At 38.0% G+C, this 27,421-nt stretch overlaps 1 protein-coding gene across 1 annotated transcript; it reads right to left on the bottom strand.

Annotated features, from left to right (window-relative positions):
* Positions 1–1,463: 1,463 nt before the first annotated feature.
* SUZ12 (SUZ12 polycomb repressive complex 2 subunit) lies at positions 1,464–26,493 on the bottom strand (the record flags this gene model as incomplete). The annotated part of the gene is made up of 16 exons (XM_084298272.1): positions 1,464–4,073; positions 4,388–4,467; positions 4,978–5,176; positions 5,651–5,808; positions 6,531–6,674; positions 7,124–7,215; positions 8,531–8,708; positions 9,168–9,273; positions 10,099–10,201; positions 10,976–11,207; positions 12,591–12,676; positions 15,681–15,730; positions 18,584–18,652; positions 23,363–23,427; positions 23,523–23,569; positions 26,160–26,493. The coding sequence occupies 16 exons, from the start codon at positions 26,491–26,493 to the stop codon at positions 3,728–3,730; spliced, it is 2,289 nt and encodes a 762-aa protein (XP_084154398.1). The 3' UTR covers positions 1,464–3,727.
* Between the last annotated feature and the right edge of the window lie 928 nt (positions 26,494–27,421).

Raw genomic sequence — 27,421 nt, 5'->3', positions numbered from 1 at the left:
AAAGCATTTCTCACTACTTCCCTCGATATTCAATCTTACTAACATGTCTTTAGTTTACTGCTTACATTTCTTTAGTTACATTAAATGTTGCAAATCATCTACAAAGTAGATTTTGGCTACCATTACTGATAACCAAGAAGTGGGTGTTTGATCCTCTTCAAGTTAGGTCCATGTTGAATTAAAAGTTTTTCTTACTCCCTTAGTTCTGTTTTATCTGCAGCCTGCTCCCTTTCTTTGGTGTCTTTTGAATGGAACATAACTCATGAAACCAGTAAACAAGGTAGCTGTCAGGGTAACTTCCTCTCAAATACAACATTCATATCAACTACCTACTTCTTAAGTTGTAGAGTATTTGTCCTAAAGAGTACAGCTTCAGTCTTAAATCAAGCAACTTAGGAACAACGGGTAACAGTCTTGGAAGGGAAGACTTACCTACTTCATCAAAAACTCTTGTTTTCTTGGTTGTATCAGCATGGAAGAGCAGATTTGTAAACAGGAGCTGGTCTAACAGCAACACGTTCGTCCCAACACTGGTTGATGATGGCACCAAACTGTTCTGTGAATTCAGAAACACTTCATTTTGAACAACATTGTCAAATTTGTCCTCACAGAATGGCTTCTACATTCTCAAAGTAGAAATAAAATTGCTGGTTTTGTTTGTTAAGTGATTACTTTAACATAGCAAAGAGCACTGTTCAAATTGTGACTGCTCCATTCCAGGCAGTGAATCTCTACCTTCCTACCCCACCTGACAGTATCTCAAGAGACAAAACGGTAACTACAGTCAAAACGCTCAAAGCAATGCACACTTAAAGTTAACAAATTCATATAACAATTTTGACTGTGGCATTTAATGCACTGAACTTAACATTAGTCAAAGGTTCCAACTTGGGGTTTACAGACCAGATGTGTTTAAGTGACCACCAATTATAAAGTACCATAAAAATCTGCCATGAACATACTGAAGGCTAGATTAGGACTGTGCCAGTTTTAGGAAAAAATGGTATACCGGACAAGCGCAGTACAGTTTACTAAATCTAGCTGTCATTCTGTATTCATTATATGAATTATTTTAAACATGGAAAAAGGTATTCAGCATCAGCTATTCAACAGCCACTGTTCTGCTGAGCAGTGCAATTCCTTCCTCGCTTCTTTCTGCAGTACCCATCCTCCATAATACCAGAAACAGTTTTAAACTGATAGCAATTTAAACTCTGCTCCAAATAAAGTTCATCTCATAAGATGTTTGAAACATTAACCACTTGTACATAAAAAAGACGTTTTGTAACTAAAACATTGAGCAATATGCTTCATTCACACAGTTTTTCCTCAGTTACAAAAATTACAGTTCTAAACAGTGACACACAACTTGTCTCAGGTACTCACTTCTAACCCTAAAAGAAGAGAATTAAAGTTCTTATAGCCAAAATCTGGTAATTTATGGCAATACCTTACATACAATGAAAAGACTGGACAGATACTTAGCTACTTTTATGCAGCACAGGAAACACATGAATCTAAAGTTAAACAGACAAGCAGAAGATTAAGTTACACGAGGTGCTCCTAGTGGCCGTTTTACATACACACAAAATGACTGGACAACCATCATGGCAGATTTTATATTACTGAACTTTATGTACAAAAGCCGATTTCAAATAAAACATTTAATGTAAAAACAATGGTTCATTTAAACAACTGAACTTTTTCGTTGTTTTGTTTTTGTGTGTTTTTTTTTTTTTTTTTTTTTTTTAAATATCTACTGTACCATTCAAATTTTTAACCAGCTTACACGATATCTTCAAAATCTCTCAAAGGTACATATAGAAAAGGCATCTTTATAAATAGAAAACAAAGGGATTTTTTCAGCTTTTATTATAAATTGACATGACATACAAAGTTTACTGGACAGAAGTAATTTCATTACTGTTTTTTGGGGGGATCACCAACTTTTTGTGCAAACAATGCTAGCCTTCTTTTAAGCATTAAGAGCATAACTGCTTAAGAAATGACATAAGCAATAATTCTAGAACTACATCTCCCCTAAAATAATCTATTTTTTTTTACATATGTGCACAGCTTTAGCGAATTAAAGCCAGAGAGAAATGCTTGATGTACTATCCAGAGGCATAATTAGAGTTTGCTAAAACTCAGAGAGCTGGCAAATTCAAGAAGTTTGTAATGAAAGCTGCAGTTTCCCTCTTTCCTATTTTGTACACAAAATCAGTGACTAAGAACTTAATACTGGATGACAAATCACATCCACACCATTAGTTAAATAGTCTCACAGTTAAACACATCTTAAGGACCATCAAAATCAGTATTTACATTTTATAAATTTCTGAAGACACCATTAGAAAGCTTATATACCCCTTAAACAAATAGGGAACTGCATCTCATGGTGATGGAATGAAATAAAAAATTAAAAATACCTGTATTTACAGCAGCATTGTTCCTTTATAAATAAAGAATATGAAAAATGCAATATTTTAAGGATAATAAAAAATTGAGGTGATGTCACTCAACCACAGTGCTTGCTGGAATAAACCCTTCGGTGCTGATACTGTACCAGTAGTGAAACCACTTTCCATTGGAAAAAATCTGTAAACGTATGCATAAAATGTGTTAACAGCAGTGCAAAACTGCTCAAATATAGTTTAGTCAGCATCTTAGTATCTGTATTGAATACAATACATCACAGAATACTTGCATAAGAAGTGCAACACATTTTCTGGTCCAATTTTACAGTGCATTTTTCCCTCAAGAGTGGCATCTCAAAAGCCAAAGCTAAACCTATGGCCTGGACTTGCAGTCTGTACTCAGGCAAAACAGCAGGCATAAACTTCAAAAGAAGTTAATTGACGTAATGCCTACATACTGACTATAGACTCTCGGCTTTAGCATGGCACGCTATGATGCAGAACCCCAGTAAAAAGGGTTTACATCAAGTAGTTTGTGTAGCTGTGTAAATGCGTAATAAAAATATAAAAGGAGCTAATGTTCAAGTTTAAAATGGTACACTGTGTGATCAATACATCAGAATTATCCATGAAAACCAAACTGCTGGTAACCTCAAAAAGCCACGGTGGTACTTCACTGTGTCTGCAACATGAAAAGCCAAGATCTTTCCAAACAGGCACAAGACAAAGGAAGTGCTAAGTTTGCCAACTTTCAAAATTTTAGTGTAAAATAAATTTGCAATTATGATCAATCGATAAATGATTTCAAATACAAGGATCAAGGTTAAACTTTAAATAGTGAGACGTTATTTTCACAAAAAGCTAACTGGAGAACTTCTAAATAAGAAAAGCAGAAACTGTATCCCAAACCCCTTTCCCCAATGTTTCACAACTTCATGGTAGGAAAAACAGCCAGATACAGATGCAAAAATCTTAATATAAAAACTGTTTTACATATACTTAAATTATGTAAATTCCATAAAGTTCTTAAGACACTAATTACTAAAATTACAAAAAGATTTTCATATTGCTCTTCATGCTCAGACTCTTATATTGTCATTACATCACCAAAACCGATATACATGTAGTACTTGCATAATTAACTGAATAGGAACCCTGTTAAAACAATATCCTTGTTGAAATCATTTATTTCCATCCAGCAGTGCCTGTTTGGAATCTCTGTATTTTTTGTGTGTAATTCTTTATAGAGCTCATGCACCCTAGAATGTCACTTCAATGCTTGTCCATTGAATGCAATTTGACTTTTGACTTCAGAGCTTTTGTTTCTTGCTCTGTTTTGTGACACCTGAGATGCTATCCATTTCTGAAATTCTCTCTCTCATATTATTTTCACTATATCCATTTGTTGTCCCACTCTGTTCCTCAGAAGATTCCTCATCTGTTGGGGAGGCTGATTCTCCTTTCTCTAACTTCTGCTGCATCTCTCGGAGCCTGGCAACAGCTTTGTCTATTGACATTATGCTGATGAGGTTAAAGTCATGCATGCTGACCAGATGTAGCATGAAGTTTCGACACAAGTTCTTCTTAATTATTTTTTGTCCGTAATTTTCAACAAACAGCATACAGGCATGATTCATTTGATTGTCAGCAATAAACCTGCCAAATTAGAAATCCGTCATTATCCAAGTAGAACATTTTCAAAAGCAAAAAGAGACGTTGATAAACACTGTTGCAGGGTAACTGCACAGACTATTATATAAATCTCAACATCTGCATTTTTTTCATTATTTTCAAAGCTGAAGAACTAGTAGGCCCAAGAACTTTTTAAAGCTTCACAGAAAACTTACTCCCAAATCATCCTTTAACAATCCATTTCTAAGCACTGAATTTTAAGTGCTTAGTGAATTACAATGCAGAACAGTCAACCAAATCTATATAATCTGTGTCAAAAAAAGTTTATCATAACATACCCGTGCTTCATAACATGAAGATTCCATAATTTCATCACTTCTTTCTCTCCTTCGTTAACATCAGAGAATTCTTCAATTTGCTGGAAACATAAAGGAGTAGAGAAAGGACAAAAAGAGAAAACATGACATGAGAAAACTGTATGTCCACTGACAAGCGGTTAAAGTACAGCTACAGTCAACTTGTGTCACGTATACATCACAGAAGTGACTACTGTTAAGAAGTTCTGGAACTGCAGTCAGATCAAATAGAGGTCTGTGATAAATTATTTTCATATTATATACACAGCACTGTACTCCTGTATCACCAGCACCTCCTCTTTCAAGGAGAAACAGCCACAAATAACAAAGAAAACTTGTTAGGACCCATGTAGACTGAGCTAGCATTGCAACCGAAGATGTACTTGAAAATAAAAACTTTGAATCCATTAATTTACATCATTAGTGGCAGAGCATCACAACATTTTCTACTTACTCTCAAAATAAATACATCATTTTCACAACATGTACCCTATTTGTTCCCCAAACAACTCAGCTCATCATTTAAAAACCACAACCCATTGAAAGTAGTTTTGTATAAATGGGATAATTACAGTAATGGTTTTCTCCCGTAGCCATTCAGGGTCCTTTTCATCCTCGCTGTCTACTTCCATTTCTTGTGGACGGAGAGGTAAACATGTGTCACTGTGGAAATATAACCGATTGTGCCCACTGCTATATGTTCGCTGCTGTTCTACTTCTCCATCTTCAGATTCAAGGAATTCTGACATACTTGCTTTCGTACGCTTTGGCCTAGCAGAAGGAAACAAGTAACTGCTTTCAACTACTAAATCAAACATACAAATGCTAAGTATGGTAATTAATACAGATTTCTTTTAGGCTCCAGTTTACAGAAGTGTTCAGGAAAAAATCACCAGCAAAGAAATACATGCCATAAAACAAAAACAAAAAAACAAATCCAACTCACAACCCCTCCCTAAGAAAAAGATGCACTCAATCTTTTGGGCAAGGGAAGTTTTAGGATGAGGCAGTTTACAAAAACAAGTTCTTGTGTTGATGGATGCCTCAACTTAAAGGATGTAAAATCACAGGTGAAGGTATCATTCCTCAAAAGTCTTTTATTCAGTCAGTAACAGTTATACTTTAATGCTGGTGAAATTTAACACTGCTTATACACAGCTATAGATGTAAAAGTCTCCAGGTTTCACAAGTCTGGTGCATATGCTATCCCACACAAGTATGGACAGACCTTTTCAGCCTCCGTACCTGCATACAAGTATGTGTGTGATCGGAGTTCTTTTGACTGGTCCGTTACGACTGAAGGCAAAACCAGGTTGACGATGGATATCCTGGGGATTCCCTGCATAGGAGCCATCATAACACTCATTGATAGACACATCTATCCTAGCACCCTTTGGATGATACTGAAACAGATAATTGCAAATATGTTTAGCAACATACCCAGAGGTTTAAAGTAACCGTTTCAATTTCAAATACCTTAAATATCATCCCATCAATAAGCTGACAGAGCTCTAGATTCCTTTTACACCACCCAAATAAATAACTGCTAGAAACAAATTATACTAAAACTTCCTTGCTCTATGATCTTACTGTTTTGTATGAGAAGACTCAATACAACCAATTCTTAAATTAAGGACAGGATTGGCAAAATTCTTCTAACAAGCACTCTAGAACTTAGAACACTTCTAACCAGCTAAGGAGTAAAGTTTTGGAATAATCTTCTGAGCAGTGTAGTGGTCATAGGAAACTACATTATCTTCAAATAAGCATAGAACAATTTTTATTTAAGGTCAGACTAGTAGGAATAGGTCCTTATCAGCATAAGGAAATATTAACTTTAAATGTTTACTGCCTTCCTAAAATGTCAAGAGACTTCTAACCAATTGCAGATTACATTGCTTTTTAAATCACAAAAAATACATTGGTGCAAAAGCAGCACCTGTAGTCAGAATGCAACCCACAAATTTGTGCCTCATGTAACATGTCAACATTCAAAGGAAGCTGCAGTTGATTTGTAGATAGTCCTACAACTTAACCAGCTAGCAATAAAGTCACTGCAGTCAATATGTCATCTGTGACAAACTGCACACCGTCTCACACCACTAAACTACAAAAATACACTTACAACGTAATTAAAGATAAATCTGCTGTGACAAAGTTTAAGGTGTTTGAGTAAACTATACAGTTTCCGACAGTTCAGCGTGCACCATGGGCAATGCAAGTCATCTCGGGCTTCAGTCTGCTGTCTTGTGTTGTTGTTATAAAGGAACTGATGCAAACAAAAAAGGTAAGCGTTAACATCAAATGAATTTCACTTGTTAGCCTTCCAACCCCCCAGCAAGGTTGGACATAATTTCAGGAAATCTCTACTGTAACAGTAAGTTCTTGGGAGTGCTCAATGAGCTCACTTTACTGAAACAATGGTATTTCAAGAATTCCCCATGCCCCCTATGGAGACCACCTCTCCCCCTCCAGATGTCTAACAAAAGATGTCCTTTGTATTTTGGACTATGTTGGACATGGCCCCAGGAACATTAATTTCCTAGAATACTTCCTGTAAGAAGAAATGTAGAATGGCTCTTCCTACATGAATTTAAGACCCCTTAAGATATCCGCAAAAGTAGCAAATGAGACAGTTACCCCCAGCCCAAACCAAAACTTTCGCCAACTCAGGCGTGAACATTATAATTACTTGCAATACCTGGATATTTTCAATACCTGGTAAAATATTCGCAACTTTTGTCGAGGCTCATTTAAAACATCTCTCTCTTTTCTTGTTTGAAGGTCTGTTGGCAAGGATTCTTTCACAGCTGAAAAAAACACAGGTATAGACAAGCATTTCAGTTCAGAGTGAAGAGGTAAAGAAGACATTTTTAAGCTAAGTTGTGGGACAGCAAGGAAGAAACATGATTTTACAAACATCAAGAAAAATACAATTATGCAAATGTACAAAACTAGTCACTAATTCACATTTAATACATCACCACTATATTAAGTTTAATTCTTTGACATAATTATCATCCAAAAACACATGCTACCCGCTGTACAGGTACATCGTCAAGTGTTCAGTTAAATGGTCTGTGGTATCAATATCCCCAACGCAGCAACAATCCCAATATTTTGCAAGCTGTAAACAACTGCGAGGACAAAAATACTGGGCTTTTTTTGTGTATTTAAACACATTTTAATACCACAATCTTCCAAACATTTTACAGCAAGTTTATTTCTGTTAATGTTTTTAAATTACGCATGAGCTTAAAAAAGTATGCGATTGCATATTCTTTGAAAATTACTGTGGGGCCCACTGTATAAAGACTGAGATTTTCAAGGTATAAACCAGCACCAATACAGATCAGCTGAACTTATATAAAGGGAAATATCCCTGGCAGACTTGCCATAAAGAAATGCATACCTTTTCTAACACATACCTATAAAAATATTAAACAATTTAATATATTTTTTTCTAATAGTGCTTAAAGTTTTACATGAATACCTAGGATAAATATAACTTTTATATTCCAAAACTTCACAAGACATGCCTTTCATTACAGCAAAAATAGAATGAAAAGTTTCTAAATGCTTCAAAAATGCCAGGCCATAAGCTTTCTGAAGCAACCTGAGTTATCTTTATCCAGAAATGCAAAATACAAGTGCAATACTTTAGATACCTTCTGTCACATTTCACAATAACAGCCATGTTTTCCAAGAGCTAAATTTATCTGTTGATATCCACCAAATTTTAAACTCTTACTACAAAGCGTAAAAATGTGAACTCCTAAATAATGTGAATTCAAGTATTCGTAGAACAGCAGTTAAAAAGAGTGTAGGAAAGCACACAATCATGGAAGTCATGGTCATAGATTTCCTGCTGATTTGTTGTACATGAGGATTTATGATTTATGACTGTGGTATACAATCACTTCAAAATCTAAAAATAGTTGGACCTTTAAAGTCATGATAATATTTACCTTACCTTAAAAATATTACAACATATGGGATACATAAACCCATTCATTTTTGCTTTTTCATGTTTATCTGAAGCAATTCCACCAGTGCGTCAGGAACCCTGAAGTACAGAATTGCTAAGCAGATCACTACTCAGCATCAAAACCAAAGTTTGCTTACCTATAGTCTGAGTAGGTTTAACAGAATTAGGCTTGTTTTCTTGAGGGAGGCTTTCAGAATTTCGTGTTGCAAGAGGCTTAGCTATAGGAGCTGTAGACTTATCATTTGTGTCTCCTGTCCAACGAAGAGTAAACTGAAGTGTAGGTCCCTGAGAAAATGTTTCAAATGGAGGCAACCTCTGGTAGGCAAAAAAAGGCAAAATCCCACCAGAATTAGTGTCTTACCACATACAAAACTCATAAAAGAAAATTCACAGAATGAGGACAAATGTAATTTCTAATCAAATTTCTTGTGTTCTCAACACATACATTTAGATATACTAAAACAACTGAAGGAGATGGCACACCCTACATTTAAGATTAAATTCTTCAATCTCATGAGATCTTTTTGTTGTATTCAGGCCTTCTTTACTGAAAGGCCACTGCAGTTACTAACATTTGCTTGTGTAATGATCCAGTGTAGCCAAAGCTTTCCTAAACAAATACCTAAATTTAACTTGTTTCCATCCTTCCAGAAATACTATCGTCTGCTTAACCTAATCCATTTTCAGGGACTACTGCACTTTGAATTGCATTTCACCTTAATCCAGAATCTTTTAAGTGAAGACAAGTCATACAGCTACTGAAACACCCCTTACCTTCCCATCAAGTATTGTTTCCCATGTTGCTCTTTTCTTACTAATGGGACACTCTTCCATTTCCTGCATGGCCACTTCATATTCACCATCCAGAAGTTGCAAGCGCCTGTCAACACCAAATATGTGTTATGGGTAAAGCAGCTCATTGTTATTGTTTGCCTATTATAAGGCAGAATATATATATCACAGAAACTAGCTTTCCCTGAAATTAAATGCAGACCTTCAGGCAAATTTATTTGGCCACTAAATGTAAATCTTAGGAAAAACACGATCCCTAATGAAAAAAGTGCAAATATGAGAAAAAAATTGTTTTCTGACCCCTCAGTATCCTGTTTTATACAGTGAGAGATACTGGAAGAGGCGAACTACACTTTTTCTTCACATGTGAAATATATTAAAACAGAAGTGTCCCAGCAGAACTAAACCAGATACCTTTTGTTTTATTTCTTGACAGCATCTTGCAGAAGCCACTATAACACCTTCGTTTACTCTATTTAGAACACAGTAACAACTTCATAACCAGCACATCATTCCAGAGAGCAACTTGCCATTACTATGATTTCACCGTAATAACGCAGAACTTCATTAGGTACTAGCAGAAGATAGATGACTACAACAGCACAAGGCTGGGCAGGTATATTGATACTAACTGATGCATATTAATGTGATAACATTCAAGTTCATAAAAGGGAGTAATTTACTATTGTCACTGAATAGTTCTCAGTATAAAACGTGCACTACAAAACCTGTAGAGCTTTTTTTTTTTTTTTTAATTATTTTTAAGACAATAAGCCTGGGCTCTTATTGTACCTACTAACTAAGAATGTATCAAAAGACATCCAAGAATTAAATCAAAAAACAGGTTCAGGTTTGGTATTTTTTAAAAATCCCAACAATTAGCAGAAGAAATACTCATTTTGGATAATATTACCTGTTTTTATCAAATACAGTCATTTGTGCTACAAATGTCTTTTCTCCATCTTCACGATTTGAAGAGTTTCTTTTTCGTCTAGCTGGAAGCTCCTCATTGACATCTGTAAATATCAAACATTGCATTCAATTATTATATAGGCACAAATTTAAATGATCAAACAGCTTCTGTGCAATTGTAAAATATCACTGGCTGCTGATTATGTCAGATGTGCCATATGAACAGCTCAATGCCAATAGAAAGAGCACTTAGCATAATGACAATCATGTTTTAGATACATTCATGCATATTTATAGTCCAGTCGTATTACTGTCACCATAAACAATTTAGAATTTGGCCTTCCTCCTTCTTCAATTGTAAAATAGTAAAAAAAAAAAAAAAAAAAAAAAAAAAAAAAAAGGAAGTTTTCAATCTGTATTAGTCTTCAAGGCTGCAACATTTGTGATATAACATTAACACCTTAATAAAATTAAAAAAAATACCTCAATAGCAATTTTTAAAAAGGTATTTATTGGCAAGTCGTTTAGTTTTGATGAGAGACCATGACCACACCTCCAGCTGAGTCAGTAGTGACCAGCATTGATGTAGGCAGTCCCAGAGACCACAGTTTCATTATTTGCCACCCCCATCACAGCATTGCCTAACACCATCACACATTAACAAAAAGCGGTGTTAAATTTTGACAAAAATAGAAACACAGCTTCTAGCTACAAACTGTATTTCGGCTATATCTTGAAAGGGTAAAAACAAGTAAAGCCAACTCAGTCACTCATCTATTACTGCCTTCTCCAAGTAGGACCTACACCACAGATCAGGACAACTGTATACATGCCTGCAAGATAAACCTCATAAAAGCCTATTTAAAGTTTGAAGTTACCAATGTTTTCATTAGTCTCGCCATTGATCAGTCCATTAAACTCTCTTCTTCCTGGGCGAGTTACTCTGAATAACAATGAGTAAGACTTCACCATATGGCTGTTGCTTGGTTCAAACTCGTTACTGGAAACCGCAAGCGACGGGAAGTTGCCTGGTTTTATTTGGCTGAGGTCTGGGTTTAAAGGCACCTGCTTTTTACCTGTAGGAACCTGTCTTATTGGACAACTGACATCCTGCAGGAAAACAAGAGAGCTAAGGTTTAGGTTTTTAGAATACAAAATAAAGACATTAAGTGTGAAAATTTGTATTACTTATGGATTGTACTTGTCCTGTCCTCTTTCTGAAAATAAGCCTTATAACAGATGTAAATTAAAGCAGAATAACAAGTCCAGGTTCTAAACGTAAAAACAGATATTTGAAAGTGTAAAGAAACCTGGCATTTTATAACCACTTCTGACAGCAGCCATCTTTCTCTAAGTGATTAAATTAACACTGACATGAAGTATTCAGAAAAACTGCAGAACAGCCATTAATGCTAATTTAATTCAGTTTACCTACAGAAATTAAATGTTTTGGTTACATATATATGTTCCAAGGGCTTCCTATCTTCTTCCAATATTACAAAGTGCACTTATGCGCTATCTGGGAGATAAAGAACCACTTACCTGGGATTTACTATATTCAGTATCTCTCAGATAGATCACGGAACACTGTGTAATATTGAAAAAACAAGGCAAGATGGCCTAAGTATGAAATTCACAGTAAAACATACTTCAAATAATCACTGGCACCTCCTCATTTTACTATACTTATCTATACAAGAACAAAATTAGCTAGAAACAACAGTAGCTCTTAAAACTATGCCATAACAGTTTAATATTCTTAGGGAAAATAGAGAATTATCACTGTAAATATTTCCCTTTTTGATTAAAAATAATAGTGTGCATTGCTGCTCCCATAGCTGTGAGGATAACTTGCAACTAGCATGAAACTAACATATCTAAAACAGCAGGTAAATTCAAAGATGCTTTTTTGGGGAAAAAAAAAAAAAAGATAAAAATTGATTCATAGTAGCTAAAATCTGCAGTAACTGAGATGATCAACATAAAAACATAGGTTCAGAAAAAGGAAGGAAAGAAGATTTGACAGATGACCGAGGACTTCAAAACAATTACAATTTCTTCCTTTTCATCTCTGAACCCTAAAAAGCACAGACTATTTTATGATATTGCGATTCCCCAATTTGTTTAAGCCAAAAGAATTAACAGTTTAATTATGTGATACAAAAAAAGAAGTGAAATTAGAGGTGGCCAAAATACAGAATGAGTGGATGACTTACAAGCAAGCTAAATTCAAATAAAATAAAGTGGTATGCCTTTATAAGGACTTCCAGTTATTTCTCAGGGAGCAGAGAAAAAAAAAAGTACACTTGCTTCTGAAGAATCATTTACAGTCGTAATTAGAAATTGTTTTCTGTTTAATTCATAAAGACTAAATTTAACTCAACACAAACATTTCACTATTAGCTGTTTGTATAGTAATGTTAAATAGATGTTCCAGAATCAGGTACACATTTTGCTTTCATACATATTAATGGTTTGTCAAATCACTTTTACCTTTCGTTTCTTGTGGCAAACTTTCACAAGCAGTACTTCCAGGGTTACAGAATTTTGTTCATTCTCTGAGTTTTGTGATGGCTTATCTAAACAGAAAAATATTTTAAGTTCTGAAAAATTAAAAATCTGTTCAATGGTGTGAATTCATCTGTAATTACTTTCTAACCATAGCTACTTTCAGGCACAAAGACCTCCAGTCAATTCTAAGTTCAATTTTGCCCAAGCTTATGGTAAATTCCCACTTCAGAACATATCCTACTTAATTACTACTAGCAGATTAAAAACATTAGCATAATTGACATTTAACATTTAACAGTAAACTTGCTAAACCTTTGGCATTCTTTACTCTTGGTTTCTTTTCATCCTTAAAATAATTCTACCTTATTTTTCACAAAAACAGAAAAAAAAACTGCAAAAATGACCCCCTTACCTCCTAAACCTCAATTCTAGAACTAGAGGTACAAAGATGGATTGTGAAGACAACCCACTTGCCAAAGAACAGCATACACTATACATGTGAGTGAGCACGTGTTGTGGGTAAAAACTGAAAGTGAATCTGTTGTGTAGGTTCATAAAAGAGTCCAGAGACACAGCAGGACACGATCTAGCCAAAACATTTCTATAGCAGAAGAAAAAGATATCAGTAGATTTAAGAAAAGTCACTAGTTACAGATAAGTGAAATTAGTTCCCATAATTTTTAACTTTACTGCTTATAAACCTAGAATTTGGTTCTTATCAAAACTTAAGCTCCAGATGCTATAAGAAAAACAACAAAAAATTATACGAAGTTAAGCCTATGCCAAATAGCTGTTAAATGACTCTTGAAATAACCCAAAAAAAACTCTTATAAAATGAGACTTGGCATCACAGCCTCTTCACACTAAGTTTCCTAGAACCTGGAATCTTCAAGATGGCTACGACCAGCCGTACATCACCAATGCCAACTAAGAACTGCCTTTTAAAATAAATTTCACTGTCTAGAAAGAGAAATTTTAGTCACGTGAATGGATGTTATTCTGGAAATATGCCCTCATATGGAAAAAAAAGATTAAAATATTCCATGTATGCTTAAATAGAATTTGTGGAAGAAATTCTGAAAAAGCGATCATCCAAAATTGAACAGATCTGCATGAAACTATTTCTGCTTTTTAAAGTCTTACAAATACCGTTATGGGCTTACACACATTTTGAAGTTAAATGACAAAATGACTTAAGCTTAGCCCTGTCACAAAGAATCTGACAATGAAAAACTTCTTTATGCTCACTAGGTATAAAGAGCAAAGCTTTACTATGTTAAAGAAAACTCAACCCATGCATCTTCACTTGCTTCCCTCCTGATGTTACTTTGAAGAAGCTTAACGTGCTTCAGTTGAAAGTTTCAGTAAGTCCTCTATAGGTACTAGCAATTAAAAAAACATTTTTTCAATTTTAAATATAAGATATATTAGAAATCTTTTCTTAGCAAATGAAGAAGCTCAGAAAACAAACAAAAAAGCCATCACACACTCTTCTTTCAAGAGTTTCCTAAATATTTTTCTATCCAGACAAATAGTATGCTAACTGTGCCAGCTTCATTAATTTAAATATTTTCTATATTTTATATTTACCAAAGTATACATTGTTTATGTTGTGACATTTGTTTACATGGTACAAAGAGACATCATACTCTCGCTCTCTCTTAAAGCAAACGGAGTTTTTTAAGAGCTAACAGTCCAGAAAAAATCTAAACATTTGAAAATACACAGAAGTCAAACATTTTCAAAATTCTCCTACAGCCCACCTCTACTACACAGTAAGAAAGGCAAGGCCAGTCAGCAGAAACTATGAGACAACTATCCTATCCACTAGGTTAAATTCCATGTGTGAGGAATTTACTAACATCTTCAAAATCTGATCCTTCCAGAACAGCATTTGAATTTAAGATGTATTTATTCTTATTACTTGTTGCCCCAGTAGTCCTCATTTTGTGTTGTTTTCTCATCTAAAGATCTGCAGGCAACATATAAAATGAAATTCATAAGAACAGAAACAAGATGAATATTATCCACTGAGACCAGCAGCATTCTGAAGCGGAATTCCAGAAGCAGAACTTTACAAGCCAAGATACTTGAAGAACTTTCTCAGAATGACATTAGTTTACTAAAAAAGGGATTCTGAAATCTAGACATTTGCAACTTTATCTTCCAGACATCTGACTTGAACAGATCCAGTTAAACACAAAATAGTTTGATGGAACATGACAGATTCCAGACTGAAGCATAGAACCCGTTACAAGAATTGAAGTAGCTTTTACATCCAAGGACTAAGATGTTATAGAGAATATTTTTAACTGAAAAAAAATAGAAACACTGCTTAATTTTAATGGATAAACAGGTAATTTTTTTATTTTCGGGAAAGTAAAAAGACAATGAATTTACCCATGCCTATACAGCATACAGCACGTAACTTCTGCTTTTGTTAAAGGAACAGAATCGTTCATTCTGGTCTGGGAAGTCCAGATATTCCAATTTTGAGAGGTAATGCCTTATGTGCATAAACCCCACAAATTTATTGCAAGTCACCAAGAAGCGTTTTCAGCTGCACTCTTATAATCCCCAGCATGGCCTTTTCCACATTTCTAGGCTCTACCTGATACAATTTGTTCGCATACTTCTACATTAAATTCAAAACCTCTAAAGCTGATAATGATTTGAATTTCTGTTGTGTTTTTTTTTTCCCTTTTGTTTGTAAAAGATACTTCAAATACTTCAAAGTCCTATGTCCATAAAATCTTTCTTCAGGAACTCTTTCATCAAGCTCTACTTCAAGTTTCTTCAAGTTTGAATGGATGAAGATGGAGTATTCATCAAAATCACTGTTTTGACTAAAACCCTGGAAGCGTTAGCTACTTAACTTTACAGTTACACTAACACATATTGAAAGAACAACTAAAGGTACTGTAAATAACAGGACAGAATAACAAAATTAAAATCTGCATCCAAGCAGCAGAGATTGTAACATACTGTTCACAAATTCCGCTCACAAATCTGTACTAATTTCAAAGGTGTTACACAAATTAATGGTATAATGAATGAATTTTGCAAACGTACCATTTTTATGGAAGAAACCAGTAAACGTAAGTTGCAAATGAGCAGACAAGCTAAACAGAAAAAAAAAAGAAAGGATATGTTAGAACAAAGAAGTATTTTCTCCTCATAGCAGCCACTCCATTCACTAATGGTCAGGACAGGCCTAACCACAACAGAGCCCATCCTTCCACCTGCTTTCAAACTGTCTGGGCACAGCATGCACTAAGGCACAGCTGTAGACCAGTCTTCTCTTTCCAGACGGATTCACTCTCTATATTCCATGACTGGGGAGGGTGGGGGAAAAGGTAGAGGCCTAAACACTTCCGTAGAAGGGTGCTGTATGTAGAGGTGAGATCTTGCCACCACAGGCATGCAGACATTTCCTAAACCTTTGTCAACAACAGAATGATTTTTGGTAGAAATGGTCTAGAACTTCACCCTGAACTTGGTATCAAAATTTTTGTACAAGTATTTCAAGTTCACTAAGCAGAATCTTCACAACAGTGAAGCCAGAGGTATAACACATGCAAACAAAGTAATAGTTACATCTATTTTGTTTCATAGCACTGCAGCTTGTGGGCTAAACTATTCTGCTGATCATAGGCCCATTTTATTTTGATTTGTTAATTAGAGAACGCATTTCAATTCAAAGCAAGTATTCACAAAACCAGAATTAAATGGGTTTCAAAAACACCCAGTATTTTTAAGGCGCACAGAATTTACAAAAAGCGTCTGTCACACTAGAACACTAGATAAGCACCTTCATCAACTTCTCAGAAAGATACCTGACATTCAAAACCTATTTTAAACACTTTCCTGAAAGCTCTGAGGTAACAAGTGTCCATGAGCATTTGAAGGATTCTGTCTACACCAACTTGCATCATTCAGCCATGTTACTCCTCCAGACCAATTCCAGATTAAAATGTTTTTTTGTTTGTTTGTTTGTTTGTTTTTTTTAATAGTTTTGAAAGCAGAAAACCAACACAAACAAATCTATATTCTGTTTCAACTTGATCCTTATCTTTTAAGGGAGATTTGCCTATTAAGCAACCATAACATACAAACCAAAAGATAATTATGAACAATACTATTAGCAAAATGTATAAAATCTCTTGAAACACAGAATTTATAAATTTGTTTCAACCTAAATTCCATCTAGAATGGTTGCCTCTGAGGCAGACTAATTATTTGCAAACACTATGGAAAAAGAATAGCTGGTTAAGAAGAAAACCACACCACAAAAAACCCTGAATGGGTCTTCACACATTCCAGCAATTTAGGTTAGTCTTTCAACATTTGTTTTTGTCTTACAATTTCCAGAATGCTTTGTTTCTCATTATCCATTAAGTACATTAAAAAGAAGGGTTTTGGCAAATCATCTACAATCTTTCTACCTAAAAAGAACACAAAGCCAACCTGCAGGATTAAAACGGATCTTGGGCTGAATTGTGTAGATTAGAAGAAAATAATTCTGGAAGTCATTACAATGGATTGGTTTATTCCCATCATATATATCTTCACAAAAAGCTTAGGTGTTTAACTAAATCATACATAAAGAAAACAATTTTAAGAAGAAAAAAGGTCATTATCTATCACATTCAAATGTGAACATACTGTATGCTGTATTACTTCCGTGAGCAAGTTTTTCAAACTTTTTCTTGACACGTCATAGTGCTGAAATAACAGACTATGCAGACTTGCAATTTGTTTTTGCCATTGGCTAGGATAAAAATGAACTGAAATGCATCATTCCCAAGTTCAGCGCCTCTGCTGAACTTGGACTTTTACCAAATACAACACGGCAAACTCAGCAAGTTCAAACGTCAAATATTTTTTTCTGAAGTATCGTGGTAAGACCTGACAAAACGTGAGCTTTATCCAACATTTAAATAAGTGTTATATAATTAAGATGACAAAATCAATAGGTAAGTTAAATTACCATTTCACAATTATAATTCATTAAGCATTTCCCCCCCTCAGTCTAACAATTCCGTATTGAATTAAGACTTGAAATAATCCAACTACTTTTTAAAGACGGAACACTGTTATTCAGCTAGAATTATCACAGAATCACAGAATTTCTAGGTTGGAAGAGACCTCAAGGTCATCGAGTCCAACCTCCAACCTAACGCTAACAGTCCCCACTAAACCATATCCCTAAGCTCTACATCTAAACGTCTTTTGAAGACTTCCAGGGATGGTGACTCCACCACTTCCCTGGGCAGCCTGTTCCAGTGCCTCACAACCCTTTCAGTGAAGAAGTTCTTCCTAACATCTAACCTAAAACTCCCCTGGCTCAACTTAAGCCCATTCCCCCTCGTCCTGTCACCAGGCACGTGGGAGAACAGGCCAACCCCCACTTCGCTACAGCCTCCCTTGAGGTACCTAAAAAGATTATGCTAAGGTTCAGAAATGCGTGTGGTCAGATCACAAGATAAATCTCTGACTGAGCAATATTTCTCACTAGAAAATCACAAAAGGAAAACTGCAAGTCCTACTGACTTTAATAAAAACATTTTATAACTAGTTTCCCTGGTACAGCTTGAAAAGGACAACGATAAGATCTTTTAAATAATGATAACAGTTTTTGTAAGCGTTCCCCCTCCCCCTCCCGATGAACAAAGGCAGCTACAGGTAAATACTATTACTTTATTTATTTAAATTTCAGCACATACATATTAGTTATTAGTGATATAATCAATATCACAAAGAAGGTTAAGACAAATACCTCTTTCAGGCTTCTACACATTTTAAGAAAGGGCACTACAAATATTAGGAGAGTTTATCCAACATTGCTTTTCTCCAAGTTTTCAGCAGAATACCTTGCTTCTAATAATTACTCTATCACCTTCATTTTGTCAATCCAAAAGCCTTTTGATTTAGCATTCCTACATGCACACAAACATATATATGCAGAACAGTACCTGTGAGATTCTTGTTCTCCCTTCATTTTCTCTACTTTCGATAACATGTCATCTACTTTGAACGTTTTCCTGTAAAGAAAAAGCAGAAAGAAATGTAGCCACTGTTCCCATATATAAAAGAAGAATCAGTCAAAACTTTGACTTGATTTTGTATTAAAAACTACCTACATATGCAATTTTAGCCTTCCATTCACAAAGCCCCTACATAAGTATCTGCAATACAGCTTCTCAAGCAGTATCAAAATAATGAAAATAGAGACCTTCCAGAAGTGATCTAACTGCTCATAAGTGCTGTTTAACAGCATTTCAGCTTTTCTATGAATGTCTAACGGCATTTCAACTTAGCTCAAAGAAAATCTTCTTGCTTTAGCAACACTTATGACATCTAGAAACATTCAAGTTAATTCTCCAGTCATCACTACTTTAATCTTGATCAAATAACGAAAACATTATCTGAAGAAAAGTTGAAAGCCTAATGATCAAAGATTTTTTCTCCACAAATTTGCATCAGATGTACACAATAGAAAAAGCAACGAATTTTTAAGATATTCCTAGAAATCATTCATAAGAAACAGAGGAAAAAACATGACAACAATGTCAGAGAATAACCTCTTTATAAATATTTTCTCTCTGACAATATCAGTTTGTTCATGCTCCTATGTTCAGCCTCTTTTACTATATATATATCATTTAATATTATTGCTAAATGAAGCTCACTCATGAACAGAAGTTATTCTATACTTTCTAGACTAGTCTTTCAATTTCTCTTTAAAGGAAAACTAATGTTTGGACTTAGAGGCAAACAGAATTGCACAGATGAGTAATGGTACAAAAACAGTAAGGGTATCATTCTTTGCATCTTATACCTTAGAGAAATGAGATGAAAAGAAAATAATCTGTTGGCAAATACATGATTTTTTTTTATTAAAGTGTTGGGGGGTGACCTCTATGGGGAAGCAGGAGGCATTGTTTACATTCTGACTGAACACACTGATGTCAAACATTGTCTACATTCAGCATTTAATACCTCTGAATGATTTTGTTACATGTGGCTAAATAGTAACTCTGGACCAGAAAGCCAAGTACATGTTTGCAGTCAGGTAAGAAAAATAATTCTGTGTAGTAAACAATAATTGATTCAAAGCTCTACTCTGCCTCAGGTTCAGGCAGATGACAGATTCAAGAAGTGACTCAACTACGCTGAAGTGTGGGATTATTAATATGAATCTTGCAATGCTCAGTTTTAGATACGTTAAGAACAGAGGAGTTGAAAGTTTCAGATTCTAAGGGAAAAACATCCACGCACACACTGCACAAGCTCAAAATCAGCCAGCAGTCTGCAGAACAGCAAGCAGGCACACCGATCTTTAGAGGGCTTTATTCAGACTAAAGACTTCCCTCAAAGCAACTAGAGCAAAGTCAAGTCATGGCCAGAACAGGATCCAGAAACCAACTAACATTTCAAGAAAGGGGGAGGCTTCACAACCTTTCCTAAGGTATATCGCTGTCTAACACAGCTTGCATTTAAACTTTCTGGTTCATTAACACTCACAAATAACAATTGCATAACTTTTCCAAATGTCAAACTCAGGTTAGTCAAAAGAAAGAAACAAAAACCCTCAAAACCTTTGAGAAAAAGGTAAAAATAGCAACAATAAAAAAAAACACTTAAATCAGATTTGTTACCTCTGAAGTTAACTTGTATGAACACAAGGAAGTACTGACATTCCTTTAACCCAGAGAACTGTTTTTATGTTACTGTGTTCCTTACTCGCGCATAAGGGGGGACAAAACTGAGTTTATAATAGCCCTTAACACCCAGGATTTTTAGGACAGCATTTACTTGGGCTACAAGTATGTGCATCTTGCACATTCCTTTCTCCACCCACTCTTACTCCAGTACAGCACAGTAATAATTAACAAAGTATTAAGAGTCACATCATAGTAGCATGCCATTACTCCAGCATTAAATAAAAAAATATGCCTTTATCCAAATACTGTACAGGAAGCAACTTTCATTAATACAGTATCATTTTTCCATCTACATCATTTGATCTAGCAAGACAGTGACACCTAAAGACAGCCCCACAGGCCGAAAATCCATTTTAATTTTCCATAAAGTATAATTTTATCAAAGAATACTGCTCAAACAGTTGTTGCCTTCAATGAAACAAAACACAATGAAGACTTACAGCGTAAGTTGACACCTGCTCATTAACTTACTCCCTATACTTTAAGCATCCTAGTCATTATCAACATTTTCTCAGTCTTAAACATATAAACCAACATCAATGGATCGTTTCTTCGTAAAAATGCAATTTTACTTCCCTACCTCCAAGTGATAAATTTGTCTGGCATTTTTCTCAGACTGCTGTAGGGCTAGAGATAAAAGATGCGGAGCCATAATTACTACTGTAATAGTTAAACTGTATACATCTTGGTGATAATTTGTTTAGTTTACATATATCGTTTTTATCAAAATGGCCATCAAAACAATGATCGGGAATTTAAGAGCAGCAAAATTACTAAGTCTTACAGGGAAAATAAATACATTGCATACTTTGTAAAGGTTAATGTAAGCAGACTAAGAATTACACAGCTCTAGAAGATAATTATTTGCAGAGAGAACTCTGCCAAAATTTTAGCTATATCAAAGTTAGGTATGTAAAGCTTTCCAAATGTAAGCCTCAATAGGATCTTCCACTCTAGTCTGGATATTTGTTCTCTGTTAAAGCCTCACGTTGAGCAACACGTCAGGACCCTATACTTTAACAATTTCTGTTGAATGAGGAATGGCAACTAAGGCCTTGTGCACATTTGGAAGTGTTTGCCAGCATGTCTGCAAACAGCCTCCTGGGGAGGTTTAGTTCAAGTCCCTCAGTCAATGTCCTAAAAACAGCCAAACAGTTTGAACTACCTTTAAGCTACAACTTCTGCCTTTTAATTCGGCAGAGAGAGACCACAGTACTGACACAGCACGGAAAGGCAGGGGGCACCCAGAGGAGAACACACTCCGTAGCAACTGTTTTGTTTTTTTCCCTCCTCAACTGTGCTGGCTTACTACTGTTGCAGCATCACTGTGTTTTTAGAAAGAAAAACATACTCAAGTGTTTTACTTCTTCTTCCAAGACCTAATTAGCAGACTGATTTCAGTAAGCCAGTATTTTCAGAAAACTAGTGAGGGAAATCACTATTAATTTGTCTGTTATGGATGAAAACACCAAGCAACCAAAGTCACAGTTCTAGAACAGAGTATTATGGGCAGCAATAAAAATCAGTATGTTTCAAAGAGAAACTAGGCATTACTTGTGCGGCTGAATTTGAACCGGAATTTGGAACAGTGGACAACACAATGTACATGCAAAGTACCACTTCTTGTTTCCCAGCAACTACAGCAAACATTCAAAGAAACAGAATAAGATTCAGGTAAAAGAACATATGCATTTCAATCAACTATAAATTAAAATTGGTAGTAAGCAAGAACAATTTCCTGTTGCACAATTCTGGTGTAAAGCAAACAAACAATAACAGCACCTGAACGTTATTTCTTAAAATTTGGCTCTAGCCTATTTTAAAATAAGCAAACAATTCCTTTTGGTAACTTCTTTAAGAAAAATCAAGCAGCAACTTCAAGTTAAAAAAAAAAAAATGACCAAAGAACAGGATGAGATCAAGCAGTATACATCCTAAAGTACTTGAAGTTGTATGCTATTAATACAATTTTAAGAAAACGGCAAAAGCATTAAACAATATCTATGAGATCTGAGAATGCTAAATATATCCTGTTTTAATTAAAATCTGCAAATTCTCTTGATAGATCATTCAATAGTTACCTCCTTAAGATACAAATATAGTTTAAACTAGAATTGTCTGCAAAAATTAGATCGTTGCTATTCCTAAGTGTTCACGATTAATTATTTTAGTCCTATAGTAATTGTTCACATGTAGTGAACTGAAATGTTAAAATATTTTCAGTGCTCACTCTACAAGAAATCCAAAGTATAAAAAAATGAGTTTCAGTGAGGGGGATAAAACTGAAAGGACTTTGCAGTTCTAGTAATAAATAATGTACGACTGCGACACGCACATTCCGAGATGCAATATTTATGTATTTTAAGAGCAACTGACATGCAGCTGTAGCACCTCATATGATAGGAACAAGTATTTTGCAATGTCAAAACTGAAGCCCATTTCTCAGATACATCCAGCTCAAAACAACCTTTTTAAAGCCTCTGCTGGATTTTTTTTTTTTTTTTTGTAAAATGCTATAAATTCAATCATTTTTCAGTTAATATAATTACACAAAAGAGTACTGGTTCTTTCTAAGACTGATTAACAAAACCAAAATAGAAGTGTTTGTTGTTAATTTTTTTGTTTGGATTTTCTAAATAAGTGGTTAAACTAACATGTTTCTTATACTTATGATTAAGCATTTCATAAGCCCAGAAGTTTTGTTTGTTTGTTTTTAAGAAGCTCTTCCCAAAACAGAAAACAAATACGGACAGTTAGGTTAGGGCTGTGCAGACAGTTTTCCATATTTGAATATTCCCAACACCAAAACAAGTCACAAGTGTAAAGTCACACACACTTAACATTCCAGAAAAGTTCCCAGGTCTCAGAAATCAACTGTAAAGTAACGTATGCCTTTAAGCTCCTGAAAAAGACACAGCAATGGTTTATACACCATCTGAAGAGCAGACGTCACCCTCCACTATTCATTTATTTAATCCCAAAATGTTAATGAAGTAGCAGAAGATAGTTTTCAAAAAATTATTTTACCTTCTGATATTTGTTCGGGAGTTTCTGTGGGACATGTAAGTGAGAGTTCTGTGCAAAAATATTGGCTGCAGGAAAAAAAAAATATGAAAAAGGTTAACACGCTTTAATTAAGTTTCCTACAAATCCAAAGTAAAGGAGTGATAAAAGACCAATTACTCACTGCTATGAGATTCCGTGTACGTAGAAACCTGTATATCTGTGTTGGTTCTAAGAGAAAGAAACACGTGTTATCCAACATGCTTTAAACCTCTAGAGCAACAGCCATGATGCAGTACTATCAAGCTTAACACGTTGGTTGTTTGTTTTAAACAACTGTCACAAAAGTCAGTTTAAGTGAAGCACCGTGATGTCTAAATAACCCTAAGTTAATAAGTCAAAGGTTATTCCATCTATTGTACAGCACAAAGCAACTTCTTGTTTAAGGTAGCATAAACTGGTCGCGACAACCCTGACAACTATGCTCGTTTTTCACAAAATATGCTTCTTACAGGCTTTGCATTAGAGAGGGGCAGAAAAAATACCTCAATGTATTACAATTTGTAGTTGAACAGGTAAATTTTCTTCACCAAGTTAATGAACGTGTCTGGTACAAGACCAAAAGAGTACACTAAATTTACAGAGTCAGGCAATTTATGATTCGATTGTTTTATCCTTCTGGAAAGTACCAAGGTCACTTGCACGAGGTACCAAAACAGAAATAGGCAGTGACAGTTGACTACGACACAGCACAGATCATTTAAGCTGGAAAATTCATTTCCAAAATCTCTTGTACTCTTGGGACCAGAAAAATGTTGATTCTGCTACAGTAACTACTGTTTCAAAGTGCAAACTGATGGAAGATAATAGAGCTCTGCTCGATACTGACATGAAAGGGCAGCATCACTCGAAATAGGTGTAATAACCAAAGTTCAAAAGAGCGAGACATGCCTGCAGAAAAGTGGACCTTCAGTTAAGTTTTAACCAATTAAGATAAATCAGGACAAAAAGAGTTTTTGTCTGCATCAGGTTCTTTCTTAAAACAGAAATACAATACAAACTGAAAAATACCATTTTTCAGCCACCTTGATTAGGTAATATCAGCAAGAAACGTGGAAATAACTTGAGAGAACAAACAGAGAGCAAGAGATAGGGAAAATGCCTAGATGCCCGCGCTAAGGCTACTAGCGCTGCCTCAGCTTTCCACGTGAAGAAACTAAACAGCTACTTATTTCTTAACAAATATAATGTTTTTATTTGTGTATTATGGCAAAGCATTTATTTTAAATAGCTGAAAACCTTATTCCGGTTTATGGAATTTTGTGATTAGAGGTGAAAAAGGAGAGTGTTACATATTCTTCACCCATTTTTAAAGATATGACTTAAGTGTAGAAATAAGCCTATGAACATAAAACCCTAAATAATTTATTATTAGAAAGGTGTGTAGGTGTTAAAGAGAAGGAAATCTTAAAAGAATCCCAGTCTATACTTTCAGAAGCCTCACGAATACCAGTAAAATTCTGCTTAATGCAAATTAAGAACTACCACCCTAATGAATTGGTGGTAATGTGACTTGAAGAATACAGATAAGAAACGTGCGCTTTAACAGAAAGTGAAAATACGTAGTCACGACTTTTAAAGAAAGATCTCAATTTTTTAGTCTCCAAAAAACTGTAATATAGTTTAGAAAGGTATGAAAACATCAAATTATGTGACGTAATATGTAATTTAAAGACAGTGCACTGGTGTTTCAACTTCAGTTTCCCCAAGCATAAAAATTCTGCGACACTTTTCGACCCGCAAACAGACATATGTTTCAGAAGTCCATACTGCTCAGGAAAAGCTGAAAATAAATCTTTATCTTTTTCTGCCATATGACCTCGAGAAGGGACAAAAATATTTGAGAAGAATGCAATTCAATACTATGCATGTTAGGGTTTTTTAACCCAATATTTACTTATTGCAGGTTTTCCACAGTATTCGCACCACAGTTAGCAGCTGTGACACATTCGCGCTGTAACACGTCCCCGATCCCTACCTGCCCCCTTCTTTTCCTCCCCTTTTCTGACAGACGGGGGCACGCGAAGGGAAATTTTCCCCCCCAGCCTCCGACACCGAACACTGAGCAAACATCTTAAAACTCCCGTTTGCAACTCGCCCCGTTCGCAGCGCGCTATTATCGATCCCGCAGCTTCCTTAACGAGGCTCAGGTTGAAAGGACCCGACATTACGAGGGATTTGAGGCGACACCGAGAGCTCCAACTCTTCCCCCAGCACTGTCACCGCCCGCAGCGGGGAGGCACGAGCGGTGACAGCAGCGGTCCCGGGACCCCCCCGTACACTCCGTAGGGCGCTCCCGATTTTCCTCCGAGCCCCGTTAAGTTGAGGGCCGAGCCGTGCCCGTGCCTCAGCGCTCCCCCAGCGTCCCCGCCGCGCCCCCGGGGGCTCCCCGCTCCTCTCCCGGGGCAGCCCGAGCTCCCTGCCCGCCCCGCAGCCCCAACCGGGGGCCGGTGGGGACGAGACAAAGAAAACCACCCGGACGGGGGGCAGGGGGCGAGCCGGAGCTCCCCGTCCCGAGGTGTGCGTGAGGGGGAAGCCCCCTCTCCCTCCGCCCCGCGGGCACCCAACCGCCCGCCCCGGGAGCCCCGCAGCCCGCCGGGGGCCGGGACCGAGGCGGGCAGCCGGGGGCTGAGGCCCCGCCGCCCCCCGGCCTCCCCCCCGCTCCCCACAGCCTCCCCCTTCCCCCCCCCCCACCCCCCGCCTCCTCCTCCCGCCCTTTCCGCGGCCGCCCCCCCCCCCTCCGGTCCCCGCCGCTCCTCACTCTCGAAGGCCTGCAGAAAGAGCTCGTGGTCGGCCTGGATCTGCTCCATCTTCGGCTTCTTCACGGGGGGCAGCGCCGCCGCCGCCGCTGCCGCCGCCGAGGAGGCCGAGGAGCCGCCCGAGTAACCGCTTCCTCCGCCGCCGCCGCCGCCGCCCGCCGCACCCCCGGATTTCCCGGCCGGAGCCGCCGCCGCGGCGGAGCCCACGAAGCCCCCGCCGCCTCCTCCGCCTCCTCCTCCACCGCCGCCTCCTCCTCCTCCGCCTCCTCCTCCGGCGGCGCCGCCGGCGGAGCCCGAGCTGGGCCCCGCGCCTCCGCCGTGCTTCTGAGGAGCCATGGGCCTGGCCCCCGGGAGCGCCCCGGGGGGACGGGGAGCGAGCGGGCCCCGGGGAGGGGGGGGGCGGCCGGGGGCGGGGGGCGAGGCGGGGGGAGGGGAAGCGCCGAGCCCCAACTCCTCCAAGTCGCCGCCGCCGCCGCTCCGCTCCTCCTCAGCGCCGCGACCAGCCGAACCCGACGGCCCGCAACGCGCCCGCCCCCGCCCTCCTTCCATTGGCTCCGAACGTGGCGCCGCACCGCCCCATTGGCCGGCGCCGGGCCCGCCCCCGCGTGACGCACGGATGGTTCTGGAAGAGTTTGGTTGGTCGGTGCGCTCCGCCGCTTGGCGCTTCTCCCCTCCCCCTCCTTTGAACTGAATTCGCGGGAAAGGGCCGCTCGCCCTCCCGGCGCGGGGCATGCTGGGTAGAGCGGGGCCGCCTCCGCCTCGCGCCCGGGGCCCGCCCCTCCGAGCCCCTCCGAGCCCCTCCGAACCCTGCCGAACCTCTCCGAGTCCCTCCGAACCTTGCCGAACCCTTCCGACCCCCTCCGAGCCCCGCGGTGCCCCAGCGCACCCCCCCCCCCCCCACCCCTGAGGCGAGCCGCCCGCTCCGCTGCCCCCTGCAGCCGGGCGCTGAAGGAGCCCGCTCGGCCCCCGCTCAAATCGACGCCGGTCCTGTGGTAAAACCGGGGGCACGGCGCCGGACCCCGGGCCCCTGAGGGGAAGGGGGCGGCGGGGGCCGTCCTGAGGCGAAGCCCTCCTGACGGGCGGCGCTTCCCGCCTCTGCCCCGCGGTCCCCGCGCTCGAGGCGCCTCAGGAGTCACCGCCCGAGGGTCGCGAGCCAGCAGCGCTTCGGGTTCCCCACACGGTGCCGGCCGGGCGCATCTTGCCTCGCTCCCGGTGTTAAGGAAGCGGACATCGGAAATGTTTTAGCATCGGCATCGGGAAAATG

Source organism: Netta rufina, assembly GCF_964035555.1.
Source record: "Netta rufina genome assembly, chromosome: 19".
Taxonomy (NCBI): domain Eukaryota; kingdom Metazoa; phylum Chordata; class Aves; order Anseriformes; family Anatidae; genus Netta; species Netta rufina.
This window is presented reverse-complemented; position numbering and strand designations above follow the sequence as displayed.